Here is an 18,494-nt window from a genome sequence, read left to right on the forward strand (position 1 = left end):
GGAAGCCACAATCGGAAATTTGGCGTTTGAATCCCGAATAAAAATCGGTGACACCAAGTGCAACACACATTAGACGCCAGGAGCCGCGGTGTGGTACTGCCGGACGAGATGGCCCGAGGCCCCTAGCTCATGTATCACCATTTAATTTAGGTAATGCATCCAAAATGATTTCTGTAAGCGCTACTGTCCTATTTTATAAGATATAGGGGGCGTAGCAAAAATAGACGACATGAGACAGTGGTGTGCCAGAAGCGACGGCCTTGACACTCTATAATGGTCATCAATTCGTCTGCAGATCCATTTCAGGAACAATACTGCGAATTCTGGTAGCAAGTCTCCGTGTCCGGAAAGAAGGTGTTGACCTCGCAAGACACATTCAGTTGCTTCGTTCATGAGGAGCGGACGACACGACGGTCTCTTGAGATTTGGCAAATGTCGTTGGAAACTTATCGTAGCGGTCCTGGTCAGTCAAGACTACCCCGAGAAACAAACATCGCACATCGTACAACCAATATTGCGCTGAAGAAATGGAGGAGGTCGTCCTAACTCAATCATGAGATGGACAGGAATAGTTACTGCACTTTCAACCTTGAGTTGAGAGCACTGTGTTTTATTTTTTGGTTGGAAATGTCTCTGTTCAGCCCCGCCATCGGTGCCTGTCCGACCCACCAAAAATTGGCCGCGATCTCCAGAGTCGCGCGCAAGAAAGACCCAAAGGGTTTGAACTTTTTTTCATTCTTCACATTTCTGCGACAGCCACGCCGACACCATTTCCCCGAGTCCCTGCTACGCGCAGGCAACAGCCGTCACCATGGATGATTTTCTGAACCTGGAGCTGCTCTCGCTCGTGTCCAAGGTCACCTCAGAACTTCAGAACCATGTCGGCGTCAGCGACAAGACCCTGGCCGAGTTCCTCATCGCCCAGCGCATCGAGAGCAAGAATTTCGACGAGTTTCGCACAAAGCTGGACGGCCTTGGTGCCGAATTTCCGCCGAGTCTGGTGGATAGCCTCGATCGCTTGGTGCTGACCATGCATCCCCGCTTCAAAGGCAGAGGCGAAAGTGCAACTGAGCCCAAAGAGGAGCACCACAGCCGGTCACTAGAGGAAAAGGAGAAAGTCTTTAGCGGACTTGCTCTCGCAGATGGTAAACCAACCCACAAAGACAATGGTGACGCCATTGATGATACTTTGGCGCTTCTCGAAGGCCTCGAAGGAAAGGCTCGCAAAGAGAAGGGTACACGCAAACGAAGCCGGAGTCCCCACGACGACTCGCGACGACGAAGACGAGATAGATCACGATCAAGGGAGGGACGCAAGCGCGACAGATTTCGTTCGCGTTCCCGATCACAAGACCGAGGCGACGAAGATTGGCGCAACGGATACAGAGACTCGCGAAAGAGCCGCCACAGACGACGAGACGACCGTGATGAGTACAATGACAAATTCGGACGAGCGCCTGCGGTCGAAATGGACGATGAGCCTCATCTCAATAAAATATACGAGGGCCATGTCACAGGCATGAAAGATTTTGGCGCATTTGTCAATCTACACAACGTTCGTGGGCGACAGGATGGCCTCGTGCACATTTCTAAGATTGCGGCCCATCAACGCGTTAACCATCCCTCAGACCTTCTTGAAAAGGACAGAAAAGTCTGGGTCAAGGTTATCAGCGTCGAGGGTAAACGGATTAGCCTCTCCATGGCTGCCGTTGACCAAGCCACAGGAATGGATAATGAGCCGGAAGTGAAACTCTCGACAGGCGCCAACATGGAAGCACTGGGTGGGGGCAGTCGAGGCTTTAATGATGTTTCATCCGGTATGCCGCGAGACGATATTGGTGCTCCGAGAAAACACAAGAAGAGAATGACATCGCCTGAACGTTGGGAGATCCGACAACTGATTGCGTCTGGTGTGGCGAAAGCGTCTGATTACCCTGATTTGGAAGAGGATTACAATGCGACTCTACGCGGCGACGGAGAGTTGGAGCTTGAAGAGGATGTTGACATCGAAGTGCGCGAAGAAGAGCCCCCGTTTCTTGCGGGCCAAACAAAGCAATCACTGGAGCTGTCCCCTATTCGTGTTGTCAAGGCCCCTGATGGCTCTATGAACAGGGCTGCCATGTCCGGTACAGCTTTAGCCAAGGAAAGAAAGGAACTGAAACAGCAAGAGGCGGATGCTGCCAAGGAAAGGCCCAAGGAGAACCTATCGTCACAGTGGGAAGATCCAATGGCAGACCCCGAAAAGAGGCAGTTCGCTAGCGACTTGCGCAACGCCAAAATGAACGCAGGTGCAGGCGATGTCCCAGAATGGAAGAAGGCAGTCATTCCACGCAACCAGACTCTGGGCAAACGAACAAATATGAGCATCAAGGACCAGCGTGAAACCTTGCCTGTGTATGCATTCCGATCACAGCTTATCAAGGCTGTCCACGAGAATCAGATTATGATCGTTGTTGGCGAAACTGGGTCCGGTAAAACGACGCAGCTAACTCAGTATCTTGCCGAGGGTGGCTTCGCTAATGACGGCATGATTGGCTGCACACAACCGCGACAAGTGGCGGCCATGTCCGTGGCAAAGCGTGTTGCTGAGGAAGTCGGCTGTAAGCTGGGAGAGGAAGTTGGTTACAGTGTGCGTTTCGACGACACGACGAGCCCCCTGACCAAAATTAAGTACATGACCGACGGTATGCTTCTCCGAGAAATTCTCGGTGATCCTGATATGAAGCGTTACTCGGTCATTATGCTGGACGAAGCGCACGAGCGTACCATCTCAACCGATGTGCTCTTTGCGCTGCTAAAGAAGGCTCTCAAGCGCCGTCCCGATCTCAAAGTCATCGTCACCTCTGCCACCCTCGATGCGGACAAGTTTTCCATGTACTTTAACGAATGCCCCATTTTTACAATTCCCGGCAGGACTTTCCCTGTTGAGATTCTATACTCTCGAGAGCCCGAATCCGATTATCTCGATACGGCGCTGGTTACTGTTATGCAGATTCATCTGACGGAGCCAAAGGGTGACATCCTCGTCTTCCTCACAGGTCAGGAGGAAATCGATACCGCGTGCGAGGTGCTTTTTGAGCGAATGAAGGCCTTGGGGCCAGGAGTGCCGGAGCTCCTCATTCTTCCTGCCTACGCCCAGCTGCCGACCGAGATGCAGAGCCGCATTTTCGACCCTGCCCCTCCGGGGGCGAGGAAGGTTATCATTGCCACCAACATTGCCGAGACCTCTATCACGATTGATGAAATCTACTACGTCATTGACCCCGGCTTCGTGAAGCAGAGCGCCTACGATCCGAAATTGGGGATGGACTCGCTGATTGTTACTCCCGTTTCGCAAGCCCAGGCAAACCAGAGAGCCGGACGCGCTGGACGTACCGGACCCGGAAAGTGCTTTCGCCTCTACACGGAAGCCGCCTACCAATCAGAAATGTTGCCGACTACGATTCCTGAAATTCAACGAGCCAACTTGGCACTCGTCATTCTCATGCTCAAGGCCATGGGTATCAATGACTTGTTGCACTTTGACTTTATGGATCCGCCGCCCGTCAATACAATGCTGACAGCCCTGGAAGAATTATATGCCCTCAGCGCTCTTGATGACGAGGGCCTGCTCACACGTCTGGGTCGCAAAATGTCCGACTTTCCTATGGAGCCTTCACTAGCCAAGGTGCTCATCACGGCGGTCGACTATCAGTGCGCCGACGAGATGCTGAGCATCGTTGCCATGCTCAACCAATCGACCATCTTCTACCGGCCCAAGGAGAAGCAGACGCAGGCGGACCAGAAAAAGGCCAAGTTCCACGACCCGCACGGCGATCACCTGACGCTGCTCAACGTGTACAACTCGTGGAAGCACAGTGGCTACTCGAGCCCGTGGTGCTTTGAGAACTTTATCCAGGCACGCTCGATGCGGCGCGCCAAGGACGTGCGGGACCAGATCCTGCGCATCATGGAGCGGCACCGGCACGCCGTCGTCTCGTGCGGGCGGGATACGCAAAAGGTGCGGCGGGCGCTGTGCACAGGCTTCTTCCGGAGCGCGGCGCGCAAGGACCCGCAAGAGGGCTACAAGACCTTGACGGAGGGCACGCCCGTGTACCTGCACCCGTCGTCGGCGCTGTTTGGCAAGCAGGCCGAGTGGGTCATCTACCACGAGCTGGTGCTGACGACCAAGGAGTACATGCACTGGACGACGGCGATTGAACCCAAGTGGCTAGTCGAGGCGGCGCCGACCTTCTTTCGGGTCGCGCCCACGGACAAGCTGAGCAAGCGAAAGGCGCAGGAGAGGATCCTACCACTGTACAACAAGTACGCGGCCGAGGACGACTGGCGACTGAGTGCGCAGAAGAGGGGAGGACGGGGTGGTGGTGGTGGTACTTGGGGTTGATGCGGCGGAGGGTTCCGTCGCTGCGCGTACCAGAAGTATCAATACATCATCACTACGAAGCCGTCGTGTACTACGAAGCCCAGCTAGGCGGCCGGAATTGAGAGGATTTTACAGCATTATGACCTCTCTTGCCAAATGCGCACCGCACCCAGGCTACAACAAGGCTATGAAAGGCATTTATTTACGCAGGGGAGTGTTTTCCAACATGGCCTTCACATGTTATGAGCGTTCTGACATATCCTGAAAGAAATCTAATATATATTAGAAATTTATGTCATCTCAATCCTACAATAGTTTACCAATTCTAATATACTTTTACAGTCCTAGGAAACATACATCTTCTTCCTCTTTTTCCCCTTTTTCCTCTTCTTCTCTTCCTCATCAGCCTCTTTAACCTCCTTAACCTCCTTAATAATAACAAGACGAGCTATAAAACCAACCATCTAGTTAAAAGGCTATGCAGGTAGGCAGGTATAGGCGGAGAGAGGAGGGGCGGCGAGGGCATGATCAATCAATTCAGCTACGTCTTCTAATCTGCTTCTCACCCGCTTCTTCAAAGTCTCTAAACTCTTCAAACTAGCTTTGTATACTTTACACCCTAAGACCATCAACTTAGATTTCTCGCGCCGTCGCTCCTTTGTCGCAAACGCGGCAACACCATGCTATTTGATCTGTCATTCACCCTTACTCAAGCAGATTTTTAACAATTCTTCAGCACCATTATCATCGAACCCTACACTTTGAAATTGCACCGACTACCCGACTACCCACCCGACTTCCCAACTACTTCAAACATGTCGGGAAAATCCGACTTCTCGTTCCTGTACGATATTAACGCTGTTGTTGACGATGTTGATACTGTTGATGATGTTGACGCTGCGATGAATATATCTCCGGTCGCATATTTATTCCTTTCCTCTCCGTGACAGACTCGGTCCCGGATGTCTATATTCCCCCGCCGTCAACAAAGGTAACCAGGGCTTCATTCATGGCCAAGTTGCCGCGGGTGAGGAAGATTGAATACATATATAGTGGCATCATCGTGCCTGTTGGCTCGCCAAGGAGCTCCTGGTGCCGTCTGGGCATGGGGTATAATAATATGACGAATTGGATGCACGGGTTTCTGTACACCATGAGCCATGACTCTCTAATGCAACTGTCGCAAGACCCCCAGATGGTAGAGGCGGTCTGCGACCGTGTCAAGGAGTTTGTTCTGATATGTAAGTCATGCGTATCTTCCATTGAGCTGTACTAATCATAGCCCGGCAAAAACAATAGGCTCAGGGCATCCTTCTGTTCCATATCGTCATTACCAGGATGAACCTTGGCATCATGGAACCCAATTTAAAAACGTTGCCAATTTTTTCATGTAAGTAACTATGTTATCTTCGATTTTTATCGCTTATTGTTTCCTCTTTCGCATTCTCCTCCCCATTTAAAGCTATATGTGTCATCTCCGGCAAGCGCCATGCTGTGCATAAAACGTATATTATGCCCTTTGATGTCAACTCAAGCCCTGGCGCAACGCGTCTGCTTGACCAACTCTTTTTGATTCCTACAGTGCTGTTTGGTCCTACTTTTGCCGAACGCGCGCGCCAGCTGCTCACCTCGGACGTCTGCGCCTCAAACGCCGGATGGAATATAATACCCCTCAACGCCTATCTCAGCAGCCTATTCAACGACGGCTACCTTGCCCTGCGCCCGGTCTCCCTGACCAGTTGCCCCGAAGGCAAGCATACGCTGTACTTTTCCGTACATTGGATGTTTAAACTACCATGAACCCAACGACTGCGATAGAATTGACAAATTGGCTCTAGACTTCATGCTTGAGCCGCCTGACGAGTCAACAACGACTGCGATAGAATTGACAAATTGGCTCTAGACTTCATGCTTGAGCCGCCTGACGAGTACAAAGCCGAACGTGCTGGGTTCTGCGAGATGAACGCGGCTACAGGTCGAACTATCCTTGACAGCCAAGTATTCTCAATCACGCATGGCGACCTAGAATTTGCAGAGAATATGTATATTATGCTCGCTCGTCGATGGGCCACCAGCCTCCCTGTGCTTTGCTGGCGGTTTGGGGCTGTGGTACGTGGACGTGGAGACGGACGCTGCAAGCGAGGATGGACGTGAGTACGATCTGAAGAGAAAGAGACAATGCAAAGACGACCCTCGTAAGATATTTTGAACGATGTGGGGGGCTTGTGTTGAAGGGAGACCCGAAGCAGCAAGAAGGTATCCGCAGGGACAAAACCGGGAGTAATAGAAGAAGAGGTTCAGCACCTTGGGACTCAAGGAACTAGAGTCGGAGCCAGAAGTAATAAATCAGACTACTTTCAGGATGTTTTATGCAAATTGCTCCTGAGACGTGTTTTCGATACCCCGGAGGCAGCGTCGAAAGGAACGGAAGTACTAAGAATGGTAGGGGAGAAGGACATTCGAGTGTAGTATCTCTAGGGTATTTTGTCTCGCTGGTGCCTGGCAGTCAAAAGCCGAAAGCCAGCCATTGTAAGCCAGGAATGCAAACATGTTTTGTCGCGCGCTTGACAGTCAAGGCGCTCAGCTCTTGTGGCCGCGACCGAATTTGCCCAATGTGTGGAATTGCCCGGGGACGGCTCCCTCGAGGCGCAAGCAGGAAACAAGTTCCATAAACCTTTGGGCGAATTTGTAGATGAATTATTCACTTTGAAATGAATCAGACAAATGTAGTTGATGGCAAAGGCTGTGCAACGCCAGCCACCTCTGATCCGTCGTCGTGCAAAAGCACTGCGTTTGCCTGTGCAAATTCTTGTCTATGCACCCTGCCGTTTGTCTACAGAACAAAACACCGACACACGCACCACGCGCCGCATTCTGTCTCTGCTAATCCCTAAAGATTTCTCGAGGAACGAATTATCCGCATGTATTCAGACAATGAAGACGGCGGCATCGTGCTGGACCATGTCGACAACTTTCCCGACAAGAAGAAGAAGAAGAAACGAGGAGGGAGGAAGAAGAGAGCCGCCACTGGCTTCGAAGGTGCGCTGCTGGTCGCTTGAAATAATGTCGCATCCTCGACTCTAACCACATGTAGAATACTATGCCGATGCGCCCACCACGCCAGCAGAGGCTCTCCGTGAGCAGCAAGAGCTCTACGCCAGGTAAGCACCCGCGCTCACCAGACCATGCGCCCCCATGCTAACATCGGTCTCTCAGCTCGGTGCCATTTGAGCAGTGAGCATTCCATACCCAGCACCCATGCCGTCCTGGACGCGTCGCTAACTCATCGCCTGCAGGCGCATTCAAACATGCATCCATCGCTACCGCACTCGGCGGCACCTCGATACGGAGCTGAGCACCTACTTTCACGAGTACATGTTCATCGGGGGAATCGACATGACGACATCGAGCTTTAATGAAAACGACCTCGAGGACGGCTCGCTCATCCCGCGCCCCGACTCCGACGCGACCGCCGCCGAGGCCGACGACGAGGACGCCGCCGCCTCGCGCTTCTACAACGGCAATGCCCGCCACTGGACTGTCGACTTTGCCGGCGTCGCGGCCGGCTTCCTCTCCGTGTCCATGCCGCCGCTGACGGGCGTCGACTGGACCCTTACAGAGCGCGCCATTGGGTTCGTGGAGAACTTTCTGCGCTACGTGCTGCAGCACGACGTGTGTCCCGAGCACGCCGGGGGTGTGAATGAGGCGCTGGCCGTGTGCGCCCGCGCCCGGGACGAGTGGCCGCGGCTGTGGCGCTTCAAGGGCCTGTTGCCGGGGCGGTTCAACCTGGCGGCCGCGCACACGTTTGGCGTGCACGAGCCGGCGGACTGGTCGCTGGAGAACCAGAAGCTGGCCGAGACGGCGCTGTCGCCAGAGGTCGTGTTTTACGCGTCCATGGTCGCCGCGGGCCAGCAGGTGCCCAAGACGGCGGCTGGTCGGAGCGGCCTGCACCTGGTGCGCCAGTTTACCTGTGAGCTGGCGCTGCAGCGCGTCGAGATGCCCGACGACGACGTCACGGGCTACTTTGGCCGGCTGGCGCTCGGCGCGGACTCGCATACGCCGCTGCACCTTCAGCCGCTCGGCCGCGCCGTCTTCCGGCCGACCGTCATTGAAGACGGCTGGGTGCGCCAGGTGCCGCAGGAGCAGCTGCCAGACGACGAGGACATCGTATTCCTGTGGGAGCGGGAGCTGCTCGCGGCCATGACGGTGGGCATGAAGATGACTGCGCACGTCGGCGAGCTCAGCTCGGGGTTCCGCTTCGTCAAGGCGCTGGAGACGGTGCAGCCGTCGTTTTATACATTCTTGCCCCAACACTTGATCAAGGACTACAAGCCGCCGCGGGTTAATGACCGGCCGCCGCCGTCGATTCACGACGGAGCGCAAGCAGGGAAGATTGAGGACGAAGAGATGGGACAGGTGGAAGCGCTGGATGAGAAAACGGAGGAGACGATGGAATAAAGACGCAAGTGCGATTGCTGAGCGTTTTGATATGAAATACCTGAATTTATTGCTTTCGCTATCAGCTTCAACGAAATTATCTAATACAGGAGGTCAACAGTAAAACAGGTGCGCCATGCGGTCCGTTCGGAGGTAAACCAAGCACAGCCACGAACCATGCAAACAAAACAAAAAGTCAAGAAATAGACAGCAGACACACAATCATGCAAAGCCCACCAAACAACGATTAACCAGAGGATTTCCAACTGTAGCTGATGGCGGCAGCAAAATGCCCATCACTGTTTTGACCAGGACACAGTGCAGCCGCAGACGACGAGACTCGAGTCACGAACCGGCAAGGGCCCGCATCACTGTCTCGCCCATCCATCAAAGACACCCTAATCATGCGACTGCACCTTGTGGTCACCAGCGACGGCGGCCGCATACGACGGCGGGACCTGTCCGTCGGAGCGTCCCGCGCCATTATCATTCGCCGCCGTCACGCCCTGCTGCTGCTGGGCGCCGCCGCTGGTTCCGCCATAGTTCATGCCGCCCTGCTGCTGCGGCCGGGGTTGGTGCTGGCCGTGCGGCGACGGGACGTAGACGTATGTGACGCGGCCGCAGCCGCCCTCGCCGCCGTGGTTCAGTGTCTCGTACTCGTAGGGCGGCTCGGGGAACTTGGCGATGATGTACCAGGCGTGCAGCAGGCCGGGGACGTAGCCGAGGAGGCACAGAAGAATGTTGATGAGCGAGTCGGCGCTACAGATGCCGCACTTGACCCAGACTTGGGGGGTTTCATTAGCGACTGTTTTGTCTCTTTTTTTTTTTTTTCCAAACGGCAGAAGGGAAAGAGCTGAGGTTTGCGGTTTTTTGGAGCGCCGTCACTGGGTGGCGGGGGGGGATGACGTACCAGGCAGAGGAGGGAAGAGAATGGCGAGGACGCCGAGGAAAATGTCTGCGGAGCACATTTGCGAAGTATGCGGGGAGTGCCAGGGGAAAGAGGGCAAGATGAGAGTGCAAAAGAGAAGAAAGTTGCGGATCAGGACGAAATGGTTTGTTGATGCAAGGTTTTGAAGTAGTGTGAATGGCAGCCTGGGCTTTTGTTCTGGTCGGCCTCCAACGGCGGCTGGCGCAATCGTCACGCGGGCGGCCAACTAAGACTAATAAGGTGGGTAGTTCGCACACGAACACGCGTACATACGTACGTGGAGAAGCCCGGGCAAAGCCCAGCCCATGATACTTTAGAAATTATAGACGAACGTTTATTAATAAGGGTCAATCTATAGAGTGGCTGATTCGCGCCATGTATACCTCGCTGCTAATAGAATATTACGCTAATCGAGGGGTACCCCCTTGACTCAAATAATAATTCGCGTGCCAGTGATGCGGCTGCTAATACGATCGGAAAAGGCTAGTCATACATGGTGTACTTGGATACCAACTATGTAGAGACTGGCAGGGCTCCCTTCCCAGCCAATTCGACCTCGGCCGGCTCGTGTAGAGTTGCGTTCGGGTTCGAGAACCCGCCTCTACTCTCAGCGGTGTTGTCCGGCTTCGAAGTGCTCGATCCTGCGTTATCTTCTCTCTTGGGGCGATAATTAAGCCACCAAGGGTTCTTGGACCATGGATCATAGGAGGTTTGAGGGGCAGGGCCAACATCCACACCAAGAATACAGCTGACTTCGGCCCAACCATTCGAACGATTTGCGAACCGCTCATCAGGTGTCAAGGCCCACTCTGAATGATGGTCCAGTGCTTGAATAAGCCTTTCTACTTCCCACATGGCAGCGTACTGGTCGTCGGCCAAGCGCGCCTCCAGAAGGCGGAACCAAGACCCATCTGGTTGACCTTCTGCCATCCTCTTAACAGAAAACCATTCCCAGTAGGGAGGGAAGAAACCGCTGCACTCCATATCAATGATACCACAAACTTTCTTATCCAACACCATTATATTACTCCAGTCCAAGTCAGCATGGGTGAATACATTAGGCATGTCGTGTAATGCCGCACACCTAAGCTGAACATAATGTACAGCAGCATCACACCAGGTGTATTTCTTCATTCGCTCTATAGTGAAGTCAAAGCTGTTCTGTAGGCCTGGTCGAAGAGCCTTTCTGTTTAGAAGGGCGGCGTTGATAGAGGGAGATTGTAAACGGCGAAATTGGCTGACAAGTTGAACGACCTGGTCTGCCAAGTCTTCTCTCTCCTGAGAGGACAGGTCAGGCCAGGCATATTCAAGCGTTACTCCAGGCATCTTTTCCATGATAAGATGCTCAAATTCGTTCGTTGTATAGAAGTCGTAGACACGGGGTACCGGCACGTTTGTTTCTTTGGCGATAAGCTCAAGATTTCCCCTTTCTGCGAGGAGATCAGATTGACCAAATCGTATAGATTTTCGAATTAAGTGGTCTTGTTGGACGGAGGTCTCTCGATTTATAATGCTGCCGTCTGAAAATGGGTGTCCTATGTGACGTAGCACCTCAACAACTCCATCCGTGTTTGGACGTGGTTCATGGAACTTTGCCTTGGCTAGGTAGTCGGCTGTTGCTTGGCGACGAGTTTGAGCATTCGGCGCATTGACGAAAAACAGCTCGTCTGGCATCGTTTCATCGAGGAAATTGGTCATAGCTTTCACTGTTGCTCCGGTTGAGAGCACTATGAGCAATATGGTTTGGGGGGGAGTTGGGAAGGGTATTCGCGGACTGGTCGATTTGATATATGAGACGGTTGCCGGGCCAAATTAATAGGAAACAAAGGGGTGGAGGGACTTCTTTTATTCTGTTCACCAGACGAAGAGCAATGACCAGATGAGTAGACTCTGCAATCGAAAGCGTACATATTCACCGTTTGCCAGTTGAGGAAGCCCCCAGTGGTTACTATCTTGGGTACACAGGGGCAAACGCCCCCCTCAGCACGAGGGGTTCAGCTCCAGGCAGCTACCTAGAGCTGATAGGCTCGCTACCGATGTGGTTTACCAGGTTCAACCAGTCGTCTTAATAGAATATATGATTTTTCATCGGTATTTGATATTCAAATCGCACTAAGACATACGTGTGACTAGTAAGAGTAATCAAGGGAAATAACGGTAATGTATATTTATAACGCCTTTCATGCGTCGCCGCATAGCTACCTACCTACTTCGTAGGCAGCTAGAGATAACTATAATGCCTTGTCTACCTATAAATGCATGTAAAGCCCAAACCCACGCTGCACATGCTACCATCTCACATGGAGACAGCACAACAGGAATAATTCCCAAACCAACTAAAAAAATCAAGAAACCACCCGTTCTATTCTGCGAGTTGCTCGAAGATTTGACGTACACTACGAATACCCCTCAGCAAGTTTTCGTCAGGGCCCTGACCAGGCGTCCACTTCGCATGCGCAAAGTCAATCAGTTTTAGCGAGAAGACTCGCGGCCCATCATCCGTTGCCATATCGACACCGTCGTCGTCATCATCATCGTCGTCGCTGCCCCCTCGGATGGCCGCTTGGATTAGCTCATCATCGTCGCCCAGGAACGGCGTCTGGATCAGCTCGTCATCTTCGCCCATGGCAATGCCACTATCAGTGCGCAGGGTCGTGCGGTTGGCGAACTTGGCCTCGACAGCCGTCACGGCCTCATTATTCCTGTCGATGGCGGCGCGCAGCGCCTCGCCATCGCCCTCGAAGATACAGAGCAGCGACGACGAGTACATGCGTGTCTCATGCGCCTCAAGGATGGCCTGGAAGCGGCCGACCTCGCGCGCAAACGCCTCGCAGATGGCGCGGCCGAGCTCCTCGTCAATCCCGGCAGCCGCGTTGAAGACGAAGTTGCGGAAACCATCGAGGATATTGTCAGTATTCATCGTGTCGCGGCCATAGTCCTTGTCGTAGACGAGGTAGCCCTCGTCGTCGAGCTGCGTCGCGTCGGTCGACCCGCGATAGGCGCGCATGCCCGCGATGCGGAAACCCAGCGTACCGTGCGTCGTCTTGGACGTAATCTCGTCGAAGCGCTGTTTTTTTTCGGCGGGCGCGTCGTCCGCCCACAGCCGCGTGCCGAGTTTGAGATCAAGGATGTTGGGCTTGACAAAGCCTTTGGTTTCGTTTCCTAGCACGACGCCTAGGTCGGTCTTGAGTTTCTTGCCGTTGGTGGGGATCCAGACGTCGTTGTTGGACGTTGTCGGCTCGGCAGGCGCACGGGAGACCTGCTCTGCGATGGTTGCTTCGATTTGCGCCTTGGCGGTCTGGATGGCGCCGGTTTCTGAAATGATGCCGGTGATGGCATCATCGATTTCAAAGTCGGAGGATTTGTTGAGCGCCAATGAGCCTATATATCTGGGCATGATGTCGGCAAACTCGGGGTATTCGGTGGTAGAATTGTAAAAGTCAATCTCGGCCTGCGTGCAGGGCTTGACGAAGAATTGTCCATCCTCATCGCATAAGGTGCCAGCACTGGTTTGGTCAGTCGGGCTCTACTGCCAAACATATTTCCCTTGCGGCTACTTACTGTCCTGCGACGGCGTAGTTACAGTCGCGCAGTTCGTTGCGGTCAGGAATGCGCTTGTCCTTCATGATGGTAGAGGTGTCCAACAGCCGCTGGACGAGAAGATTCAGGTCGATGTCTCCATGTAAGATTGGAAGATTGGAAGATGCCGGTGCGATGTACTCAGGATGACGAGCGATATTTATGCTTGAAGGTTCAAAGATTGGCAGGAACGAGGCGATATCCGGCGGCGTTGCAAGAACAGGATGCAAGAGAAGCAATGCGGCGGGTTGGCAGGATATATATACAGTCGAGCAGTGCGGACGTGAAAGACCTGTTGTCGTGACCAGGTGATTTGTGCGTGGGTGATGGTGGATGAGTAGATGGACAAATGGACAATGCGACTTCGAAAAGGTGGTACAGAATGCGCGCCGGGTAGGTAGTCATTCAAAGAAATGGATTTATTAATGTGAAGCAGCCTGGCCCAAAGCCGGCCAGCAGCGCCACCTTGGGCCGCGGTGGCGTCGCGTCGCTGCGCTGGGCAAGTGGGGTGCTTGAGGCTGCCTAAGTGGTACAGAGCGTCAGTGAGTAACTCAGGCACATGCAGTTGGAGCCTGCAGGTGATTTCGCGCAGAAATTGCACGGCGATTGAGTGGTGTTTTATTTATTTGAAACCGAATTTACGCATCACCTGTTGGCCAGGTAGGTGCGAATACCTTGCGTGACCCAGCTAGATTTGTGCCTAGTGCAAGTCTACCAAGTACCTAGGTACCTACCTTGAGCCATCGCCTGACAGCTGGCGAGCACTGTTCCTTTGGCCTTTGGCGTAACGCTGGCTAACGTGGGGTCGTTGCACAGCCACAGGGTCGCCACCAGGCCGCTGCCAACCCCTTGCGTGGAGGCGGTCGCATCAACTTGCCCTCAGCCACCATCTCACAAGTCATCTCACCCAACGACGAGCTGCAGGACTCATCAGCTCGCAGTTCGCCAGCTCGCCTTGCCATTTCCAACGGCGGTTCTCCACGTTTCGCCAGCATGGTTGCCCCTGTTAGGCGGAAGAAGCCGATGCCGAAATGGTCCTGACCGTCGGGGCTGAAGACTGCCTACCAATCTGCCTTGGCAAGCTCACTCGCGTCACGCCCACATTCGGCCCTGGCCTTGTGCAACATTATTTGACATTCATGCTAGTTAGAACCATTCACATCGCAAACTACACATTATCTACTTTGACAACGCATCTCCGCAAACAGCCCGTTATCTACGCCTGCTGCTTCACCTCAAACACCGTCTTGCCCAGACCGCCCTTGCCCTTGTACGTCTGCCAGCACGCCTCACGCACCTTGTCGATATCCCCGAAGTCTACACGCAAGCCCACCACCGGCCGCAGCTCGCCTTTCTCCGCGGCGTCTCGGAGCAGCGCGAGGTCCCTGCCGTTGGGCTCCATGAAGAGGTATTTGTACTCGACGCCGTAGAACAGCGCCCGGAGCTTGCGCAGCTGGTCCGCCGCGTCGAGGAATACGCGGACTACGATGGGCAGTCGCGTCTTTTCCGGTGTGCCCATAAAACTCGAATTCTGCAGCGTCGCGCCAGAGGGAGCAGTCGATATGGACACTACCAGGCCGCTGCCCTTGACGAGAAGCGGCAGGAACTCGGTTGCTTGGCCGGTGGTGTCAAAGATGAAGTCGACGGACCCAGCGGGGATCGACTTGATAGGGTCCTCTTTGGTGTAGTCGATGACTGTGGCTATGGTTAGTAGCGTAGCGGGACGAGGCGGCGGGCAGTGCACATACTCTGATCAACAACAGTTTCCCCGAGCAGCTCGGGCACCCTGGGCATCTTGCTCGTCGAAACGGTGGTAATCACCTTGGCCGCCTTGAAGAGGTGCTTGGCAATCTGCAAGCCATATGCGCCAGTACCACTCACTGTGCAGCGTCAGCCACAGACCGGGATCAACAATTGGTCAAGACGGAAGTATATCACTCACATCCTGCGGGGATGAAGACCGTCTTGCCCTCCAGCGAGCCCTTGTATTCGCGCAGTGCCTGGAACGCCGTCAAGGCCGCCAACGGTAGCGAGGCAGCTTCGGCAAACGACAAGTTCTTGGGCTTGAGCGCGATGAAGCTCTCCGGGCACATGGCAAACTCAGCCCATGCACCTACCATGCCACATCAGCATCGCTGTCTTGCCATGTCATGCATCTCGTGCAGAATACACATACCTCTGTTAGACTCTGGCAGGCGTACATACACCTCGTCGCCTGCCTTGAATGACGTGACACCGCTGCCCACTTCCACCACCACGCCGGCAGCATCGTAACCGATCTTGTATGGAAACCTGCTTGCACATTAGTTGCCAAGGCCAGAATGGTGTGCATGAGGTCCACGTACGTGTCTTGGACGGCCATCTTCATGAGGCCGTCTGCCTTTTTTACGTCGATGGGGTTGATGCTCGCCGCGCGCACCCTGATCAGGACGTCAGTGGGCTGCGCGACGGCAGGCTTGGCCACCGTGGTGAGCTCGTAGCCCTCGGGTTTGCTGTACTTGGGCGTCGTAATCGACAGCATTGTGGTCGCCATGTTGCAGCAGAGAAGATACAGTGTTTGCCGAGAAATAGGGAAAGGCGCGATGTCTGTATATCTGTAGATAGATAATAAACATAAGGGATAGGCGCAACTATCTCAGATGTTCTTCAGGTACTTTAAATAAAAACATACAAGGAATTAAAGTTTTGCCACTGGCAACCAATGGTGGTGTCCACCACCACGCCACGTACCCCGAGTCAACCTGGTTTTCTCCGGTCTCTGCTACATGTGGCCGCGCCCTAATACAGATCGCGGATCTTCCTTTGGGCCACTTTTGGACCAAGTCCGCAGCGGACATCGCGGTCCCGTCTCCACAGGATGAATGCTTTTCGATTCGTGCCTTGCAGCCGCCTGCCGGGCCGACAGGTACGGGTGAACTGGAAATCGTGGCAGCGAAAAAAAAGGAGGAAAAGGCGACTGGCTCTCCAACTGATCGAATCGATGCCGAGCGAGCCTTGCTGTACGACGGGGAGAACTGGTTCTAGTTACGATTTACACTCACCTTGCGGAGTTGCTTTGTAATAGCCCTGGCGGAACCGAGTCTTCAATCGACAGAGCTGAGGCTGTTCACGACAAAGTCCGTCGGAGAATGAAACTGAAAAGAAAAGAAACTCTGTTAATAAGCGCATATTATTTTCAATCTTTCTTCTAGGTTAAAGGCATCCACAGGAACGTACCCAGGTACCTACCGACGTGGCTAAGGAGCAACCCACTACAGCATTCTAGTGTCTATATAAAAGACCAACAGCTAGGTAAAGAAAATATAAAAGATGAACTAATTAATCTAATAGAAAAAAGTATAGTAGTGATAGGAGAGATAGGAGAGATAGGAGAGATCCGCATCAGTTTGCTGCGCGTCTACATGTTGCCGACCCACTACTAAGTGCTCAGTGCTTGAGCTGCCCCTCCAAACTCGAACGAGGCTTCCTACATACCTACCTACACAAGATTGTTCAATGTAGCCCGGCATGTCGATTCCAGGGCTGGGGCAGATTCCTGCGCAGGTGAGCCAATTACGAGCCCAGAAACCGCAACCTCTCCGCAACCTCTCCCTCCAACTCCCATTTTCCCCTCACGCGCGGTCGTCGCCTCGTCGACTAGCCGCTCACGTCTCCTAGCATGTCGAATCCTCGACGCGAGTCGTTTCGCTCCGCAAAGCCGACGAGTGGCGCTTCCACCTCACACCAGGCGCTTCGATCCTCGTCAAGCTGCTCTCCGGTACGGCCGAAAAGGACGGCGTGGAGCTCGCGCCGCGCAGCACGTACAAGTTCACCGGTCCGCTGCGCAGCAAGCTGCTAACCTGGCACGGGTGCGATCTCGAGGTGGACGGGCGGGCCGAGCACGACAGCACAGCCACGTTCCGCACGCCCGCCGAAAACCCCGCAACCTCGCATGTCAACCTGCATGGGCGGCTAACGGAGATGCGGGCAGCGGCAGGGCGGGCGCGCCGCGAGGGCCCGCGAGTGCTGGTAGCGGGCGGGCGGGCGACGGGCAAGACGACGCTGGTGCGGACGCTGGCGAGCTACGCGACGCGGCAGGGCCAGCAGCCGCTGGTGGTGAACGCGGATCCGGGCGAGGGTGCGCTGAGCCTGGCGGGCACCCTGAGCGCGGGCGTCTTTGCGACCGTCATGGATCCGGTCGCGGTGGGCGGCGGCTGGGGCGGCACCCCGACGAGCGGGCCGAGCACGGTGCCGGTCAAGCTCCCTCTAGTGTACTACTACGGGCGCGAGTCCCCGGAGGAGGATGCGGATGTGTACAAGCGCCTGTTTGGGCGGCTGGCGGACGGCGTGAGTGGACGGCTGAGCGAGGACCCGGACGTGAAGACGGCGGGTGTCTTGGTGGATTCCATGGCCGTGGAGGCGGGCAGCGCGCGGGGCCTGGACCTGCTGGCGCACATGGTGGATGAGTTGTCAGGTAAGATGCTGCGGGAGACGGCAGAAGCGTGGTGCAAGGTGCTAACCGTGGAATAGTGAATATTGTCGTCATCGTGGGTACGAGTGGACTGAATGCAGATATTACGAACCGCTTCGCGACGGAAAGGACGAGCTTGGGCGAACCGATCCAGGTCATCACGCTGGACAAGTCGGATGGCGTAGTGGACAGGGACGAGTTGTTTATGGAGCACAGTCGCGAGGCCGTCATCAAGGAGTATTTCTTCGGGGACGCACGGCGGACGCTGAGCCCGCAGATTCAGCAAGTCGACTTTGACAGTCTCGTTATTCACCGGCTACCAGACTGTAAGCCCCCCTTTCCCCATCACCTCTTCACTGGCATGGCGCCCGTCTTTCCAAGTTTTACTAATGAGGCGCGCAGACTCCGACTACGAGACCGACACGCTGGTGCGGGAAGAGGCGTGCTCGTCCATGGAGCACTGGACGCTGGCGGTGATGCACGCATCGGTACGCGACTCGGCCGAGACGATCCGGGCGGCGGGCGTCATGGGCTTCGTGTACGTGGCCGACGTGGACGAGCAGAAGCGCAAGGTCAAGATTCTGGCGCCGGTGAGCGGGAGGCTGGGCGATCGGCCGTTGGTGTGGGGGCGGTGGCCGGAGCCGTTTATCAATTTGCTGGGCTGAGAGAGGTTTTTGGTCGTATTCTCCTTCAGAGGGGAAAATCAACTGTCCACGTCTGTTTCCTCTTTATTTATC

General features: G+C 54.5%; 6 protein-coding genes across 6 annotated transcripts; 2 read left to right on the forward strand and 4 right to left on the reverse strand.

The window, feature by feature from the left end:
• Window positions 1-811: 811 nt before the first annotated feature.
• CCM_08829 (ATP-dependent RNA helicase DHX8) lies at window positions 812-4,384 on the forward strand (the record flags this gene model as incomplete). Its single annotated transcript, XM_006673965.1, has 1 exon — window positions 812-4,384. The coding sequence occupies one exon, from the start codon at window positions 812-814 to the stop codon at window positions 4,382-4,384; it is 3,573 nt and encodes a 1,190-aa protein (XP_006674028.1).
• Window positions 4,385-9,198: 4,814 nt separating this feature from the next.
• Window positions 9,199-10,035, reverse strand: CCM_08830 (stress response RCI peptide; the record flags this gene model as incomplete). Its single annotated transcript, XM_006673966.1, has 3 exons — window positions 9,199-9,584; window positions 9,711-9,954; window positions 10,006-10,035. 3 exons carry the CDS (start codon window positions 10,033-10,035, stop codon window positions 9,199-9,201), a joined length of 660 nt encoding a protein of 219 aa, XP_006674029.1.
• A 206-nt stretch (window positions 10,036-10,241) lies between these two features.
• Window positions 10,242-11,402, reverse strand: CCM_08831 (Protein kinase-like domain; the record flags this gene model as incomplete). Its single annotated transcript, XM_006673967.1, has 1 exon — window positions 10,242-11,402. The coding sequence occupies one exon, from the start codon at window positions 11,400-11,402 to the stop codon at window positions 10,242-10,244; it is 1,161 nt and encodes a 386-aa protein (XP_006674030.1).
• A 688-nt stretch (window positions 11,403-12,090) lies between these two features.
• Window positions 12,091-13,354, reverse strand: CCM_08832 (arginine metabolism regulation protein iii; the record flags this gene model as incomplete). Its single annotated transcript, XM_006673968.1, has 2 exons — window positions 12,091-13,234; window positions 13,290-13,354. The coding sequence occupies 2 exons, from the start codon at window positions 13,352-13,354 to the stop codon at window positions 12,091-12,093; spliced, it is 1,209 nt and encodes a 402-aa protein (XP_006674031.1).
• Window positions 13,355-14,523: 1,169 nt separating this feature from the next.
• CCM_08833 (alcohol dehydrogenase, putative) lies at window positions 14,524-15,840 on the reverse strand (the record flags this gene model as incomplete). The annotated part of the gene is made up of 5 exons (XM_006673969.1): window positions 14,524-15,002; window positions 15,056-15,187; window positions 15,250-15,420; window positions 15,484-15,599; window positions 15,653-15,840. The coding sequence occupies 5 exons, from the start codon at window positions 15,838-15,840 to the stop codon at window positions 14,524-14,526; spliced, it is 1,086 nt and encodes a 361-aa protein (XP_006674032.1).
• A 974-nt stretch (window positions 15,841-16,814) lies between these two features.
• Window positions 16,815-18,422, forward strand: CCM_08834 (mRNA cleavage and polyadenylation factor IA/II complex; the record flags this gene model as incomplete). The annotated part of the gene is made up of 4 exons (XM_006673970.1): window positions 16,815-16,850; window positions 16,965-17,760; window positions 17,817-18,083; window positions 18,160-18,422. 4 exons carry the CDS (start codon window positions 16,815-16,817, stop codon window positions 18,420-18,422), a joined length of 1,362 nt encoding a protein of 453 aa, XP_006674033.1.
• Window positions 18,423-18,494: the final 72 nt, after the last annotated feature.

The sequence above is a fragment of the Cordyceps militaris genome (genome assembly GCF_000225605.1).
Source record: "Cordyceps militaris CM01 unplaced genomic scaffold CCM_S00007, whole genome shotgun sequence".
NCBI lineage: Eukaryota > Fungi > Ascomycota > Sordariomycetes > Hypocreales > Cordycipitaceae > Cordyceps > Cordyceps militaris.